The sequence below is a fragment of the Telmatherina bonti genome, assembly GCF_933228915.1.
Source record: "Telmatherina bonti genome assembly, chromosome: 12".
Lineage (NCBI taxonomy): Eukaryota > Metazoa > Chordata > Actinopteri > Atheriniformes > Telmatherinidae > Telmatherina > Telmatherina bonti.
In genome coordinates this window covers 30124063-30141707 of record NC_136610.1, presented here as the reverse complement: position 1 = coordinate 30141707, position 17645 = coordinate 30124063, and the positions used below count along the sequence as shown (strand labels likewise).

Genomic DNA, 17645 nt, shown 5'->3' with positions numbered 1-17645 from the left:
CATCTCTGACTTAGCCGTGATTTCTCCGTCTGGTGTTATTCAGCACAAGGGAGCAATACACAGATTGCCTTCCAGCTTGTAAATACAGAGACCAGCGTGTCTGATTTCAGATTCTTGATGCGTTTCAGATATGTGATGGCCTACCAGCGGCTCTGCTTGGTCCTGACCGACCTGTGTAACATGAATCTAATGCAGCTGCTGCGTTTGCTCCCTCAGGTCTGGTGATAGGCTTCTCTATGACTCCACCCATCCTTGACAGCTCCAGAGACGATCTAGTGATTCCAGTCCACAGAACCCTCTCTATCACATGCAGGTATGTGTGTGTGTGTGTGTGTGTGTGTGTGTGTGTGTGTGTGTGTGTGTGTGTGTGTGTGTGTGTTGTTCTGTGCAAGACGATATATGAGTGACTGCGAATTAATGAAAAATAAAAGATAATAATGTTGATAATAAAACAAATACTGAGTAAATCATATCAGGAAATAAAACTTACTGACACATAATTCCTATTACCTAATTTAAGATGCTGTACTGAAGATGTTAACTGAAGAAGTTTAATAAAAAAAAAGTATGCTCATCAAAAAAATAAGGGCTTTATGCATCAGTAATAAAAATGTAAAAACATGACTTGCAGTGAGGAAACTTTAATTAGCTTCAGCAAATGCAGTAATAATGCTGTTTAGCTTACATGCGAACATTATATAATTAGCATATTTATCATTCATTTGGTCATATTACTATTTTAAATTCCATTTAAACCCGTGATAAATGTTAATGCTTCCTAACTAAGAGACAATTTGTCACGCTAATGATTGCATTAGATACATGAATCAATCTTTTATATAAAACAATATTATTTTATTGTGAACATGAAAAGATTTATGTGGGAATGCCATCTAATATCTAGTTATTAACATGTTAATAAACCATTGCTGTCTCAGATACCACTTTAATGCTCATAAAAGGCGTTCTTATTTTGTCTTGATGTGGATTATATGTTATGAACTATTAAATAATCCACAACATAATATTATGTGAAAACAGATAAGACTTATTAGGCATATAATTTACATGTTTGTCAAATGTATTAGCTATATGATGTGCTGCTGAAGTTTTGCCAGGATAAATGTAATTAATCAAATTTCATATTTCCTTAGCTTAATTTCTTATTGTGCTTTTATTGATTAGAAATGTTCACAAATGTTTATACCAAGTTATTTTGATGTTACTGTCACAGTGTGTGGTGGAGGTGCAGGAGACTGAACTAACTCAATGAAACTAACAAGATTAAACAGCAAACAGAGCTGAAACCAAGGAGTATAAATGCAGACAGAAACAGAACAAAACACAGGTATGATGACTTAACTAAATGAGTCCAGGTAAATCAGATAGTAAAATAAAACAAGAATCCAGAACTAAAAAGACACAAAATGTACAAATCATGATAGATACAGCAGAAAACATGGAATATGCACAATTACTGTCAGATTTGAACATTTTTCAGTACAGTTTAAAAAATTGTTTTAATGCCTTAGATTTCTGATGAGAATTTGTTACGTTATTATTATTTTAAATGAACAAATCTCCCAAATTACAAGTTTTACAGTTGACACTTCATGTACATATACATATACATATACATATACATATACATATACATATACATATACATATAAATATACATATACATATACATATACATATACAGGTACATATACCTATACATATACATATACATATACATATACATATACATATACATATACATATACATATAAATATACAGGTACATATACATATACATATACATATACATATACAGGTACATATACATATACATATACATATACATATACATATAAATATACAGGTACATATACATATACATATAAATATACAGGTACATATACATATACATATACATATACATATACATATACATATACATATACATATACATATACATATACATATACATATAAATATACAGGTACATATACAGCCCTGCGATGGACTGGCGAGCTGTCCAGGGTGTACCCTGCCTGTCGCCCAAAGCCAGCTGGGATAGGCTCCAGCTTCCCCGCGACCCTGAATTGGAATAAGCGGTTCAGAAAATGAATGAATGAATGAACTGTACATATGCAATTTGCTTGACATTTTTTAATAGCATTTTCAGCAGCAAGTGATCAAACTGAGACTGTTTTAAATAAGAATTTGACTCATGCACACTTTTGCCAAGCTGTCACTCCATTAACCATCACTTTTTCTTGAGTAAAAAAAATCATCATAGTTGTTTACATGTAAATCTTACACATGGCGACACTACTGAGGCTCTCTTGAGAAACAGTATCAGTTTCATTATAGTCAGTTTGGGCTCAACAGCGTGCCATTTTTCTAGGCTTTAAAAAGATAAATGTTATTCATGGGGTCTTGAAAATCAGCCTCAGGGCAATTTCATTGAGCTCTGTCATTTCGATGTTATATCCAGTCATCACATTTTGGCAGAGCCTGCAAATTTTGCCCATTTGAGTTCGACGGGGGCAGGTGATGAAAGCGCAGCTATCAGTTTTCAGAGAGCCATTATGACTCCACGCAGCCCGGCTCATAATGCCTCCAGGTTAAGATAACTGAATTTATGTGACAGATCACAAGGCAAACATGGATGTGTGGATGTATGAGTGAATTTAAACAAAAACAAACATGCACACACTTTCCACTCACTGGACACAAGCACTTGGTTATAATGTAACACCAACTGGCTGGATTATGAATAATACAAATACCAAAAGGTACTTTTAGGCTTAAAATAACACACATTTGTAGTTTTAATCTTTATTGCACATATTTTTAAAAAAAGTTGTTACCAACATATCTCCATAGGGGACAAAGTGCTCTGGCCTGGGCCTGGCCTGACAAGAAGCTGGCCAAACAAGAGCTAACAGTCCGTCAGACCCATCAACCAACCACCAGGGTCCCTGGTCAGAGAGTGGTCTTAATCAGTGAGTGTCCGGGGCAGCCGGGGAGGCCGTACTGCAAGCAGCTGGTCCTGAATGAGGCGCAGGGCCAAGATACAGGTTACTACCGCTGCTACTATAAAGATGTCAAGGCCATCACTGACGGCACCACTGCTGTCAGCATTTATGTCTTTGTCAGAGGTGAGTCACGCTCTCTCAGCCCACCCACACTAATGCTGACACCAACTAATGCTTAAAATAAAAACATATTTTACTGACTTGGAATAATGCTGGGCTTGTTTTTAAAGAGAGGAAGTTTAATCTCCCTTCCTGCTTGGACTCAGGCGGCAGCTCTGTGGAGCCTATTATTTCTGTGATCTTCTGAAGGTTCGAATGTTCTGCTTTACTCATATATTCTGTTTAATATTACTTCAATACCAAAGCTTCTTCTGCATCGTTACAGTTGGAAGTTGTTGAATTAGGCTCGGTAAAATCCTGGAAGCTGGCAGGTTTATTGTTGTGGAAATCAGAGATACAGGATAACGAGAATAATAAACTTATTTACTTGACTACAAAAAGACACAATATTGTTTTGTAACTTGCCTCTTTGTAAGCCTTCAGATCTGATTGGAGCTGCATTTTTTTCCTGCTGTTTTCATGGTGTGTCATGCACAACATTCACAGACACCCTGCTTTCTCTGGCTTGGATCACCTCTAGAACACTAAGTCTGGCCTTTTGGGCTTACCTCTTTATTTTTCCTTGCTCCATGTGCTGTTTGAGAGATGTACAAGGAAAGGCAGTTTGAAAGACAGATGATTGTCATGTAGGGGAGTCCTGCTGACCAAACCACTTATGTGAAACGGCTGTTTATCCCTCCTGACAGGGTGCCAAAACAGTTTCCACAGATCTAACCGGCTTGATGATCAGAAGCAGATGAAATCGCAGCCATAAATTAGGCCCAGCGTGTGGTAGGATGAGAGGGGACACATGTGGATACAATCAGACAGGCAGATGTCGACCATTTACACTGTCTGTGCTGCATGCTGTCCACTAAACACTCAACCACACGTACGATCTGCATGTCTAAATGCACCATATACTGTACAAAACAGAACACATCAGCTTTCATGACTGAAATTGTGCAACTTTACAGCGATTGCATTTGTGCATGCATTGCAAAATTTATTCTTAGGTATGTATGGCAGCTCCGTTCAGCAAAGGTTAATAGAATTTTTGCTCAAGATTGTTTATTCTCTCGATTCTTCACATGTTTTTACTAAGAAACTCTTGGTGTTCTATTACGTTCCTCAAAAAAACAAGTTTTCACTTTCGTTCTTCAGAATCTTAGAAGCAATTTTAGCTGTGAGATTTGGATTGTTTTGTTGCTGTAACGTTTCTCCTCTGCAAAAAGTCTTCCAAGTAGAGACAGTCATTCAGACTGTCAGTGTTTTTGAGATGCCACAGCTTCTCTTAAGCCTGTATCATTCCACTCTCCTCATCAAGCTGGGTTTTCATTGCTGTCTTTGACATGTTAAAATGTGGATGGAAATGATGAAGGATAAAAAAAAACAAAAAAAACAACAAAAAACAATGAAAGTATTCTTGCTTAGTCAACGTTAAAGGGAACGGAAACTTTTAAAATGACATCAGACCTGGAAAAGATTAAAATGATATGACTCATTAGCTGTCTGCAAACAATAAACTTGAATTACATCACGGCAGAAATGATATAATATCCCAGATATTTCCATTGATGGAAGTTATTCCATAGAAGGAAGCTATTCATAAAGAAGAGCACCGAATCTTCTGCTTTTGGACATCCATGCTCCTCTGGATCTGAATTCTAACCACAAGCTACCTAGCCTACACCACCAGACTGTGGCAATGCTTCACAGCCTTGCTTAACTGCCTATAAAACCACTCAACAGAGATGGGTTTGTTGTAACTTTTGCAAGACTTGCTTCAGATTTGCTTTCTTTGTAATTGGGAAGCTTGTGCATATAGTGTGGTAGTGCCAGGGTTATGCAAAAAACATGCTGGAGCCCATCTGTATCAAATAAGTAGATGCTGCTGTACATATTGGCTGACCATGTATGGAAAGCTTCACACTGTCTGAGCTGTTAAAAAAAAATCCAACTTCTATCAATAACCCATGAGCCAAGTATGAGTCACTGCTTATCAGAGCTTGTTTGTCCAAGCGGTGACCTGTCTGTGGTATAATTAATCAGGACAGCCACCGTAGCTCTGATTAATGCTACAGCACAATGGCTTTTGTTTTTGTTGTTTTTTTCCCCTTAACTCCTTGTTACTGGAGCTGCCGTGCACCCACCGATTCTCTCACTGATTTAACTGATCAATAAATGAGCTTTTTCTACCTTTGAGAATTTGAGCTCTCTTTCAGATTCCTCATGGAGTTCTTGTCCATGTGGAACTGTGCTGCATGTGTACACGATCAGGATTATGTGCATGTAATAAGGCCAACCAGGGTGTGCTCATTTTTTCTCCACGGAAAAGCAGAAATAACACAGTTATTAAAATGACTGACATTTATTTAATACTTCTCAAATGTTTGCTCACTATCACTGTACACACTATAGGCATACATGCAGTTTCTTCTAACACACAAATCTGGTACGAAACCCCTGATGCTTTTTTGACTCCTACAATTTGTTATCTGCGCTAATATCTGCAGTGATTTATTGAACAGAACTTAAATCCCAAGGAGTTGCGTATTATTTGTGTTACTTCTGTCTGTTTAGACCACCGCAGGGCAGCCACAGTGGGCTCTCAACAGCATCCTTTGTTTGGCTCTGCAACAGCTGGAGGAGATAGCTTTCAGTGTTGTAGAAGAAAGTATAATAACAGAGGGCTTATCTTGAACAAGAAATGAAATGAAGAAAATAGCAAGCAGGTTGCAGCTATACAATATGTTAGGATGACGTGTAAAAGTTCTGGTATTATGGCACGGATTTTTCTAATAATGTGCTGTTTTTGCCAGTGGAATATGAGGTTTTGTACTGGTATCAGCAGCAGTATAAATTGCTAACAATGCCGCTGTGATATCTTCCAAAGCTTGGTTCAACATGGCAACGCTGTTTTCTTCCAACAGACGGTTTGAGGTAAAACTGTAACAGGCGGATTAAACCTCTTGGCCATCTATCTCTCAGCTGCCATATAACAGTGATTCTTAATTCTATTTGCTGGCTGGGGACAGAGTGAGCTGTAATCACAATAAACTCCACATACAGCATGTCCATGGAGGTTATTAACAGGCCGTGAGAGATCATTCTGTGTGTTCGCAAAGTCCCCTCTGTAATAGCTGCCATTACCCCAGCTGGCATCATGCTTACCGGTTAACAGCTCTCTGTTTCTGTCTACGTCCAGACCCGGAGAATCCCTTCCTGAAAAGAGCCGGCTCCAGCGACAGCAGCACAAATGACCTGGAGACCATTCTCATCACACGCTTCTCTACGCACGCCGTAGTGCCATGTCTGGTCACAGTGCCTGATCTGAACGTCACTCTCTACTCGGTTTGAGCTCACCTTCTACAGTTAATGATGAAGCTGTCAAACGATGCCGTAGATCATTTTAATTGGGCTGCCACCATTACTTTGATGGTTTTTCTTCTTTTTTTTTGTTTCTTAGCAGTATTCAACAGGTCTGGAATTGAACGGGATAACATGGAACAACAAGCTAGGATTTACAATTCCCAGACAGATCATAGACTCTGTGCCAGTGGTCATTGTGTCGTGTGTGGCCACGCTTGATGGCAAAGACTATCACTCTGCCAACTATCTGATGCACACCACAGGTAAAAAAAAAAAAAAAAAAAAAAAAACACTACAGCACATTTATGGTCACTCCAACATTTCAATTTCAGCATAAAATTTAGCAGAAGAGCAAAGAATTATGCCAAGTTTCACATTGGGAGTTAAAAAAAAAAAAAGCCCTCCTGGATGAATATTTGAGGATACATTTGAGACTGCTCTTCTTGCAAGAGAAATTAGCTGGCAAATCAGAGGTGGTGCTGAATTCACCGCCCCGTCACCATCATTCTGCGTGCCAGTGGGTGAGCCAGTTTTGCCATAATGCAGTAAATTTCAAAGCTTTTTTATTTAATTATGTCATATCCTGAAAAGCAACTCCCTTCTCAAAGTGAGACATGAACCATTACGGCAGCAGAATTAGAGGAAAATAAAGAAAAACGGGGGAAGGAGAAGCCGTGATTTCATTGTGGGAATCTAACTTGATGAACTTTATTTGAAGTTCCCTTTTGTTGTAAGGGAACAAAAGGGCTCTTTTTTTTATTTTTTTTTTATTTATTTTTTTATGGTGTGATCATTCACCCCTCTCTTTAGAGGACGAGAGAAAACTCAGCCATCGCTGCCGGCCAAAAGTAATAGCCACATCAGTCAGGGCAGAAAGTCAACCCTCGCTCTGAACACTAATGGGGTGTTTAAGCAATCGGGCAATCACAGTCTGCTGCACAGACATCCCCATCATGGGTTTGTTTCATTTCTACTGACTACAAAAGTGAGATGGGTTGGATATAAGCTGTGCTGGCCAGTGTCCAAAGCTTTCTTGGTTTTTCTGTCTTCTCTTTAATGGAGGCTTTACTGTCTTTTGCTGTCATTATATGGCTTGACACATGAATGGAAGTACTGCAAGGTTGTGACAGACGTCTTCTTTATAGTAGGATGGCTTCTCTGATCCTAAAGGAAAGTCACTTCCTCTTGTCCCGAGAGGAAGGAAAAGAACTGCTGACGATGTCGCTGTGACCTCTCTCATTTTCTGCCTCCCCGTTTTTCGTTTTCCCGGACAGGAAGTCAGGTTTACGATGTCAAGCTGTTTCCTGAGGACCCGGTGGAGCTGATGGTGGGGGAGGCCCTCACCCTGAACTGCACAGCAATGGTGGAGTTCAACGCTGGGGTGGAACTGCATTGGTCTTATCCTGGTAAACAGGTACTTAACAGATGTGGCATCAAAACACAGATTTGAGATGGTTTTTAATTTTAATTACTGTCTGTTTTTCATTGCCAGATGAACAGTTGGGTGGAAAGTAAGCAACAACGAGAAGCTTTGTCACATGCCACAGAGGCTGTTCGCACCCTGAGCATCCACAGAGTCAACGTCACAGACACCGGGACGTACATCTGCAATGTCACCAGCCTGGAAAAATCACAAACTGTACAGACTCAAGTCGTAGTCCATGGTAAGCACAGGGCTGCAAACGTCATGCTTTATTAGCTGTGGAAGATTAGTTGATGTTGCAGCTGTAGGCATCAATAAGAAGAGGAAAAAACTCTTAACAGACTTTTTTTTTTTTTAAGTACTTTTTTTTTCTTTTACAAAATGAGTACCATGGTGGTAAGGTTTGTCTCACTAGAGTCAATATGTAATCGTATTAAAATGATATTTTACAACCAACTATTCAACATAAATATCACCTACTGCACAAGTAGCCTGAGGCTCAATAAAAAAAAAAAGGGTTGGAATACAACAAATTCTGTGCTAATTTCACTCAACTTTGGTCATCTTAGGCAAGGAAAGTTCATTTGTATCGCAGCTTCATGTACCAGACCCATCCTTTACTTTGCATATGAGAATAAAAGCATTACAGATAGTGGAAAGAAGCATAAAAGACAACAACAAATAATAAAAAAAAAGCTATAAACTTTAATCTAATTAAATTAAAATAACTAAAAGCAAGATCATTTAAAAGTAATTATGCATATTTCATGCAGGGGAAGGTGGATAAAAATGTTTTCAATCTGGATTTAAAAGTGTCTGCATTTTGTTTGCAGCATCACAGCTAATTTTCACTTCTGTATGTTTAGTCTGACTGGGATCCCTTTTGACGTTGTTTTTCCAGAAATCTCTTTAGGCCGATGTTAAAGTTGACCATTTAAGAGATTGACTCTTTCAAACTTAGAGGGATGGGTACTGCTTTCTGCCCCCTGATTGCACATTCACCTCTGTGATGGCGCGTCTGTCTCTAGAGGAATATAGTCTCACATCCGTTTATCAAATAGTCACAAATTGTTTACTGCATCTAGTTTAACATGCATTAAGAGGTTGTGTGGTGTCGCCTTCTCCTTGGCCAGTTCTCCACAGGGGTTTGCAGGATGTTGCTGCATACAAACTTTTTGATTAAGCTTAGCTTTGAAAAATTGAAATGTTATGGTCAAGTATTAAAAAAAAAGAAAAGACTTGTGTTAATTAAACAATGGTGGTTGAGGTTAGAAAAGTCTTTCACTGGTGAGGATTTAGTTCTGTTGCTGCTCAGCAAGAAAAATCTTGGCTGGGTCACGTCTTTGTGGAGTTTGCAGTTTATGTGACTTTGACCTCCTTTATCTCTCATGATAAAGTGGAGGCCTGAAAAATGAGTGACTGCTTTCATCTGAAGGAGCACTCATTCAGCATGAAACATATACAACTTCTGAGACATTTTTCATGACTGAATGGTAAAAACTGCTCAAACTCCTGTTGAACACTATGTGGTACTTGCTTCTTGCACATTTCATTGTTGTTCTTGAATGTAGTCATGGCCAACAGCAGCCTGGAGTCACCATAAATCTTTTTTTTTTCCTTTTTGATGCTTATCTTTCCTCCAGAGCCGCCCTCTGCAAACTATTCTATCACCTGTCCTCACCACGTTGTGTTAACTCACAGTAAAACAAGCCTGCAAACTAAGTATCCCAACATTAGTGGAACTGTTTGCAGACCTAATTGTTGCGTCTCAAACTGTAATGTCTGATGTTGCTCATTGCTTAACACATCAAGGGAATAACAAAGTCCTTCTATTATCACCTGAAGAACATATCCGGGGTAAAGGATCTGATGTTACGGCGAAACCTGGAAAAACTAGTCCATGCTTTCCTCTTTAGTCAGCTTGATTACTGTAACAGTGTCTTTACAAATCGCCCTATTAGACAACTGCATAACTCTGCTGCTAGAGTCCTCAACAGTCCAGACCACATCAGTCCAGCTCGGAGGTCTTTACACAGGCTGCCTGTACATCAGATGATAGACCCGTATCCTGTATCAGACTAAAGTTGTGCTGCTGGTCTAAAGCCCTGAATGGGTTAGGACTGAATACATCTTGACCCAGTATGAACCTACCAGACTCCTCGGATCATCTGGATCTGTCTGGATCTGTCTGGATCTGGTCTTTGATCAGTTTCCAGGGTTAAAAACAGGCATGGAGAACCCTCATTCAGATTCTAAACCTTTTCATAGTCTTTATATGTAATTTCCTTTTTGTTTCCATCTTGTTTTAATTTTTTAAATGATGCGTTTTATTTCCTAATGTTTTAATGTCTCTGTAAATCACTTTGAATCCCTCTGTTGTCAAATTGTGCTATGCCAATAAACTTGCCTTGCTATAAATAAGCAAATACGTAAATGTTTAGCATGGCTGGTTAAAGAAACAACCTATTGCATGTGTGTGTGGTCTGACTTTAAGCTTTTGACAAGAAAAGAACTTTATATTAACAACCAAATGCCTTTAATTCCAGAAAGGCCATTCATCAACCTAGACTACAAAGATGGACCTGTGGTGGAGGTCACCGCTGGGCAGAAGTTATTCAAACTACAAGCAAACGTCTCTGCTTTCCCCACACCTGAAACACGATGGTAAGATAAGACTCCGGTGTATTCATTTAATGTGGTGGGAAATTTCCAAAAGCACAACTAAGCCTGACATAACTTCAATTTAGAGATTATCTGAGAGACATCGCACCGCGACTGCATCGTATGTTGTGTTGTAACACCTGTGTGTGTGTGTCTTGTTTTCAGGTATAAAGACGGAGAGTTGATAAACCAGCGCCCGGAGTTCAAGATGAAAAGGATGAGGATGCACTCTAACCACGCTTTGGAGATTAAGGAGGTTCATCAGGAGGATTCTGGGATGTACACAGTGCTGCTGAAAAACAGTGCCGCTGCACTGGAGAAGAGGCTCAACATCACGCTTGTTGTCAACGGTACGTGTTGTTGGCTCTCCGTGGACGCTTCTGCAGATAAGTGCCTTACACAAAAAGCTCTAGCATGAGCTTATGCTCTTGAAAATACATTTCAAATAGTGTTGCGTGCATTTGGTGTCTTAATTTTAAGACCATCACACTTGATGTCCGTGTGTCTGATACATTTGACCTTTCAATAAGAGGTCTAAATGGTTTGTATGCAATCTTTGTAATTGACACCTGCAGTCTATTAATCCTAAATGAGTTAAGTGACATCACCTGAATGTTGCTGAATGAGGATTTAGTTTAAAGTAGATGTGATCACTTCTTCCTAATGGGACATACTGTTCATGGGTAATTATGCCTTTAATTTAAAAAACGGTTTGTTTGATAATCCCTGTTATATTGTTAATTAGGCCCATGCAGATTTTTCTGTTTGATTAGACACACTGTGAGCTTCCTAGCTGCAATAATAGCTCTAAAAATCCTCCAGTGAATTGTTTAAAGTTTCAGTATACAGCTCTGTTAATGATCTGCATGCAATAAATCCATTCAAAACAAATTCCTAGCGTAGATCTGCATTTTATTGAGAATTGTTTTAATGACTAGGATAGATCTGTGGATGGCGTGGAGCTTTTGCATCTTTGTATTTCTACAGTCTGAGAGGGGATACACTAAATATTGTTTTTTTTTTTAATCATCCTTTCATTTTTATTTTTACTCCTTTGACCCCACTAGGATATTCTGTTTGTTGCATTCTGCAGCTTCCAGATATCACAAAAACTCATGCATTAAACAAAGTGAACTTTGTTTGGAGGAAAAAATGAGAATTGTTTTCCAGATTACCAGTCGGAGGATTTTTTTGTGGAAATATAACAAAAAACATCAAATCTGTTAAAGAACTATAGAAAATAAAATAGAAATATAAAAGATAAAGTAATTAAAATAAAAAAAAATTGTATGGAAATATTTTTAGGCTTGTTATTAATGTTAAGATTATGTACAATTTTCTTGTTTTTTCTTCATTTTTTCTTTGTTCTAAAGCTTTTTCCTTTTAATTTTTGTGTCACCATTTTTCCTAGCTTTGTTTTTCATTTCTTACTGGATTTTTTTTTTTTTTTTTTTTTAGTTTATTTTGCTTCAACCACGACTTTTTTTAAAATTAAGTTCCTTTTTTTCCTAAGTATTTTTGGTTCTTGCCCATTCTGTATGTCCTCTTGTTCACATGCCTAGACCTCTAACGCCTAGTTTTCAAAGCCAGTGGAGCTAACTACTAACCCAACCCAATCAGAACACAATTTCACACAGGAAGAGTCGTAAGTCCTAGCATATATGAATTCTTTCTTCCTCTGGCAAGGACTTGGTAGCAATTTTAAGGAACAAGATTTGCTCTCTCATGTGTGTAACCAAGATTTAGCAGGACATTTCAGCGTAATTTAATGTAAAACAAGACGAAAACCTCTTCCGATGTGTCCCATTTTGCATGAACGTATCTGTTAAGACTGATGCGTCTTGTTGTCAGTGCCTCCAGGTTCTTGCCAGAGGAAACATGAATTGAAACAGCTGTAAATTGTTAAGTATAGTTGAATGGATGTTGCAGGTTTCAGACTTATAAGAGCAGAAACGAGTATCTGCAGCGGGGGGGGCAATTCAAGGAGGAGTAAAGAGAAATCCACTGGCAGAAGCTATTCAATTAAAAACATCAATGATCAGAGCATTAAAAAAGAAGCCAAAGCAATGTAGAGGAAAAAAAGAGTGATTGATTAACCAAAATAAAAATAAAAAAAACGGGAACACTTTACAAAAATGGTACAAATCAAATGCTTTGGTCAAATGTAACTCATGATGAACTAATGCATTTATTAATGAAGACTTTATCATTAATTCCTGTTGCTCATCATGAACTAATGATGATCTCAGTGTTGATCCATGTGATTACTCGACCCCCAATTGATCATCAGTTAATGAACTTTAGTTCACTGTTCATTCATCAATATGTTGACATATTTGTCATTTGAAATAGAAACATATCATTTAAATCTCTGCTCCTGATTTTATTTTCACTTTTATTCATACAAGACACACTCAAAGAATTTCCTTTGTGTGAACATGGATATAAAAGCACTTTGAGTGACTATTAATAAAGGTCGATTGTAGATTTATTTATTTATGTATTTATTTTGTTTTTATGTTTCTAAAGCAGCAATGTATTTGATATAAAGCATTTCCATACATACCAGGGTCATATCTTTGTTAAATGTACTGTATTAATACAGTCATTTTAAAACCCTAATAAACTCCCCAAGCACTTTTACATATCCATGTTCACCTCAGTGAACTTATTTAGGTGTGTCTTGCTTTGAATAAAAATAAATTTTAAAAAAGTAGCAGGGAATTAAATGATATACTTGTATCTAAACTGGCAAATTTGTTAACATATTGATGAATTAACAATGAACTAATGTTCATGAATTGATGATCAATAAATGAGGATCAAGTAAACACATGAATCAACATTGAGATCATCATTAGGTCATGATGAGCAACAGGAATTCATGACAAAGTCTTCATAAATTAATGCATTAGTTCATCATGACTTAAAGGGGTGCTATTATGGTATTTGGAGTTTTCTGAGCTTTCTACAGTGCTACTGTGTTGAATCCTCATCAGACATGTGAACGGCACTGTTTTTTATCACCTAAACGCTTTGAGTTTGAGTTCCAGCACTCTCTCCATTCGGTTTCCATGGCGTCGAGAAACGCGTAGTTTTATAGAGTTTTTTCTACTTCTAAATCCTTGTGACGTCCCGGGGGATAAGGTTCGGTGATTGGTTACCTTCTACTGGTTAACAAGGGCATGTACAAATACATCAGGCGGGTGGAAAACGTCGGATAAAGTTATTTCCAACGATGGCTGGTGAGTTTACCAAAGAGAGACATCCTGCTGCATTCGTTGCTGTGGGTTGCTGTTTTCCACTTTGTTTTCAGGGTCTGATTCAGGTTCCAACATGTAGGGCTGTATGCTATGTGTTGACATTGTGTTTTGTTTTTTTATTGAGTTCATATCAGACTAATCCTTCTGTTTATGAGATGTTACAATGACTGTGAAAGCAGGTGCGGTGCGCGCTCCCGATGTAGTGCAGTGGCGGGAGGCGGGGCTTAATGCGGAAGAGTCTCAATCCACTCGTTTTGCCCACAGGCTGATCTGACAGCCTACGGAGAGGGTCGGTCTGAAGTAAATAAAGCCATTTGTGACAAAAACTCGATCAATCCCAGCCCTTCTGGGCTCAGACATAAAAATAAATTAGCCTGAAGTGCACATAATAGTTCCACTTTAAGTATGTGATTTGTACCACAATCAAATATTTTCATTTTTCCTATTTTCATATTTCTTCTTTCCTCACTTCTTAATTTCATTTCCATATTTAGTTTTTACTGTTAAACTTCAATCTTTCGTATCATACTAACATTTTCCTCTTTTTTAATCAGCTGCAGTTTCCACAATAAATCAATTAGAAAAAAATTAAATACCATCAAAGCTGGCTAAATAATCTTTAATCAGTTGCTGAGCTAAAATGAATGTGCTGATGCATTAAATTATGGAAGGGCTTTCTTGTTTTTCAGCATTTACCACTCTATGCAGTATCTTTTTTTAAAATTATTTTTATATATTTTTAATCTATGCAGTATCAATATTAACATGTTTTGTGCCTTTTATGATGTTTCAACAGATTTTAGTAATAAATCAAAAGGTTTTTCCTTACTTTGCTCAATACACATGGAGGATTACTAGACCTGTGACCATCATTGCAGGCAGGATAAATCCACTGATTGTCTTTCTTGTCCTCTAGTTCCCCCATACATTCATGAGAAAGAAGTGGCAGATCCTTCCAGCCCCTACCCCCGTGGCAGTAGCCAGACGCTAACATGTACTACCTATGGTCTGCCCGCTCCAAACATCACCTGGCAATGGAGGACATGGGGCCCCTGTATTGTCAACAACACCCAAAGCCAACTGTAAGAAATCCTTCTGTTTCAACATTCATACACAGAAGTGGTATTTGTCTGAAACTCTACATCCATTGTTGCTTTGAGAAGGAAAAAAGATGCTATACATGAAAAGTTTAAGACTGCAGAATAAAACGGAGTTGATCCAAAATCACAACAAAAAACTAGTAGTTCTGAGTCAAGGAGAGAGGAGGAGAGTGTCGAAAAGAGGTTGTGAGGAAAGAAAAATGCAGACATAAAGAAAAGGGAAGGAGACAAGTCCAACCAGCTTCCTCCTCCTCCTCACTGACTCCTCATCAGCTCTGGTTCAACTCTCACACAACTATGTCACTAACTTGCATGAATCAACAAATCCATAGTGGACACAATCACAACACAAACTAATTCCCATGTGAGAGATGCACATAAACTACTGGGGTGCGTTTCTGCCCATCAGGGTGCTACATATCGAAACACACATGTCATTAAATACAGAAATAAACACAGAAACAGACGCTTGTTGTTCAGCTTTGCTTCAGGCATTTTCTGAGTTTCTCTTTCTTCTGAAAGACACAACATGACAATGGATTGCCTGGACAACCGTATTTGATTTTTTTTTTCCTATTTCTGTTCGCGGCGGTGTTGTGTCTGCTTTCGCTGAATATTCCACTAATAGTCACCCACCTTCTCCATCCCCACCCCCAGGCTCGATTTCTGAAGTTATTGTTTCCCTGACCTTTTCAGCTTTGCATGCAACATGAGTGCAGACACAAGGCGCCTGCACTGTTCTTATAGACGTTTCACTGTGAAACACACAACAGTGGCAAGCTGGGCTGAACTTAAGCTCAAGCTGCCCAGTTCATACTCTTTGTCATGCACGATGCATTCAATATGACATTTCATGGACACTGACTGATACATAGTTGGTTTGACCTTTTTTCTAGTTTATCGGAATTGAATTTTCTTTTTTTTATTCTGGTGGTCCAATATCCAGGGCTTGTATTGGGTCCTGGGAGCTTTTAAGGTGGCACAATCTGGACTTTGGGGATATAAGCTTTTTTAATTTGGTGATTTGAGTTTTCTGGTAGGAACCGTGATTTTTGTTATAGAGACATTTATCCGCTCATACAGACAGGCTGCAGGTGATTTCTGCCTTGCCTTTAGCGACAAACAGCAGCTAATCACAAAAAGTAGGCCACAATAACATTTAGTTGCTAAGCGACGTAAAAATGTTCCTACTATATTAATATTTGAATGCATATTCTGAAACTTTTTGAACAAATGCAGGAAATTATATAAGTTTTTAGATGTGTTTCACCAGGAAGTACTAAGGTTTTTTTCTTTTTTTTTTTTTTTTTACAAGAAGCTGAGGTTTATTTCAGCCATGGTTACTTTTACTGAAGTTTAAGTTTGATGATGCGATTGGTCCCGATGATACTCCTCTCCAGCAGAGCTTACAGGAGTCTCAATGCTACCACACTGATCCAGTACAACCAGGAAGTCAGTTTCCGCTGTTGTATCACAAAATCTGCCCACGTTACTCCTTTATAGTATTTGTGATGGGGTTTTATGAACCTTTTGAGGATACCCACTGTGAAATAATCAGAAATCAAGTTTTTATCTCATCTAATTTAAACCCTGCTCCATCTCCTCGTTTATTGTGAGGTACTAAAATGCAGTTGAAAGATTAATAATATTCCGTTTTGTAATATTAAATTTAAAAGATTTATGAGCTATGATGAACATTATACCTGCAATGACTTAGACAAAGAGATGGAAATAAAACTCTGGGACCACTCAAACAGTCAGTGATGCGAGCACTGAATATTTCTTACAGGCTCAGGGAAGTTTCCAAGGAACTATCTGCATACTAAGCTGTATTTGGAGCGTGAGTTTCTCTGGTGTTTTTTTTTTTTTTTTAAGTCTCTGGTTAGTTCTGGCAATTGAAACAGAAATTACCAAAATAAAAATCAGGACTGCTTCTAAGAAATTATGCTGTGGTGGACATGCAACTATGATGAAGCCCAGTGTTCATATAAAGTAAATTCTGTTAGCATACAAATCTTAGATGTGTTTAGTCTTCTCCCTGTAGCTGCAAGATATAAAATCTTGTCACAGGAATACATTTTGTGAGCACTGTAAAGACTTTGATGCTTTTAAGAGTAGCAGGACTCCTGTTAAAGCTTTTACACGCTTAGACACACAATCTGTTGGTAAAAAGCAATCAGATAAAAACAATGTCCATCCATCTTTTGTTGGTGGTTGGGGATCTTTGTTTAGTGACTGTGCTCTGCCAAACAAATAAAGAGGAACACTTCTTTCCTGGTTGTGCAGCCATCTTTGATATTATTGTCTCGATGCATGTTTGTAATAAGTTAGCACCATTCAGTTTATGTTGCCATAACAATAAGCTAATACAAAGCAAAATAATTATACTTGTGAGCAAGTGATCCAAATCTAAACTATAAAAAGTACTCTTCATTATTATCATTTATAATTGTGTCAAGTATCATGTAGTAGATATACTTGAATAAACAGCTTGAAAGAATTATAGGCTATAAGATTATCTGCCTTCAGCACATTTCAATGGCCATTTGATGTCTCATTTTCCTTTTATAATTCTTGTATATTTCCCAAAGTAGGTTTAGTTTGTCATTGTAGGTGAAAAAAAAAAACCCAGATGTCACAGCTCAGATAAAGGGTAACAAGCTCACAAGCAGGGCCGTTTCTAACTTTGTGGGGGCCT

The 17645-nt window shown here is 38.0% G+C and overlaps 1 protein-coding gene across 1 annotated transcript in view; it reads left to right on the top strand.

Annotated features, from left to right (window-relative positions):
• Positions 1-17645, top strand: part of flt4 (fms related receptor tyrosine kinase 4) — a gene marked incomplete at its 5' end in the record, with an annotated part of 64019 nt that overhangs the window by 22291 nt on the left and 24083 nt on the right. The window contains 9 exons of the mRNA XM_079250363.1: positions 217-313; positions 2878-3152; positions 6337-6482; positions 6598-6763; positions 7775-7914; positions 7993-8164; positions 10470-10587; positions 10750-10934; positions 14764-14929. Of these exons, the coding sequence (XP_079106489.1) occupies positions 217-313; positions 2878-3152; positions 6337-6482; positions 6598-6763; positions 7775-7914; positions 7993-8164; positions 10470-10587; positions 10750-10934; positions 14764-14929 (1465 nt within the window). The remainder of the gene's footprint in view (positions 1-216; positions 314-2877; positions 3153-6336; positions 6483-6597; positions 6764-7774; positions 7915-7992; positions 8165-10469; positions 10588-10749; positions 10935-14763; positions 14930-17645) is intronic.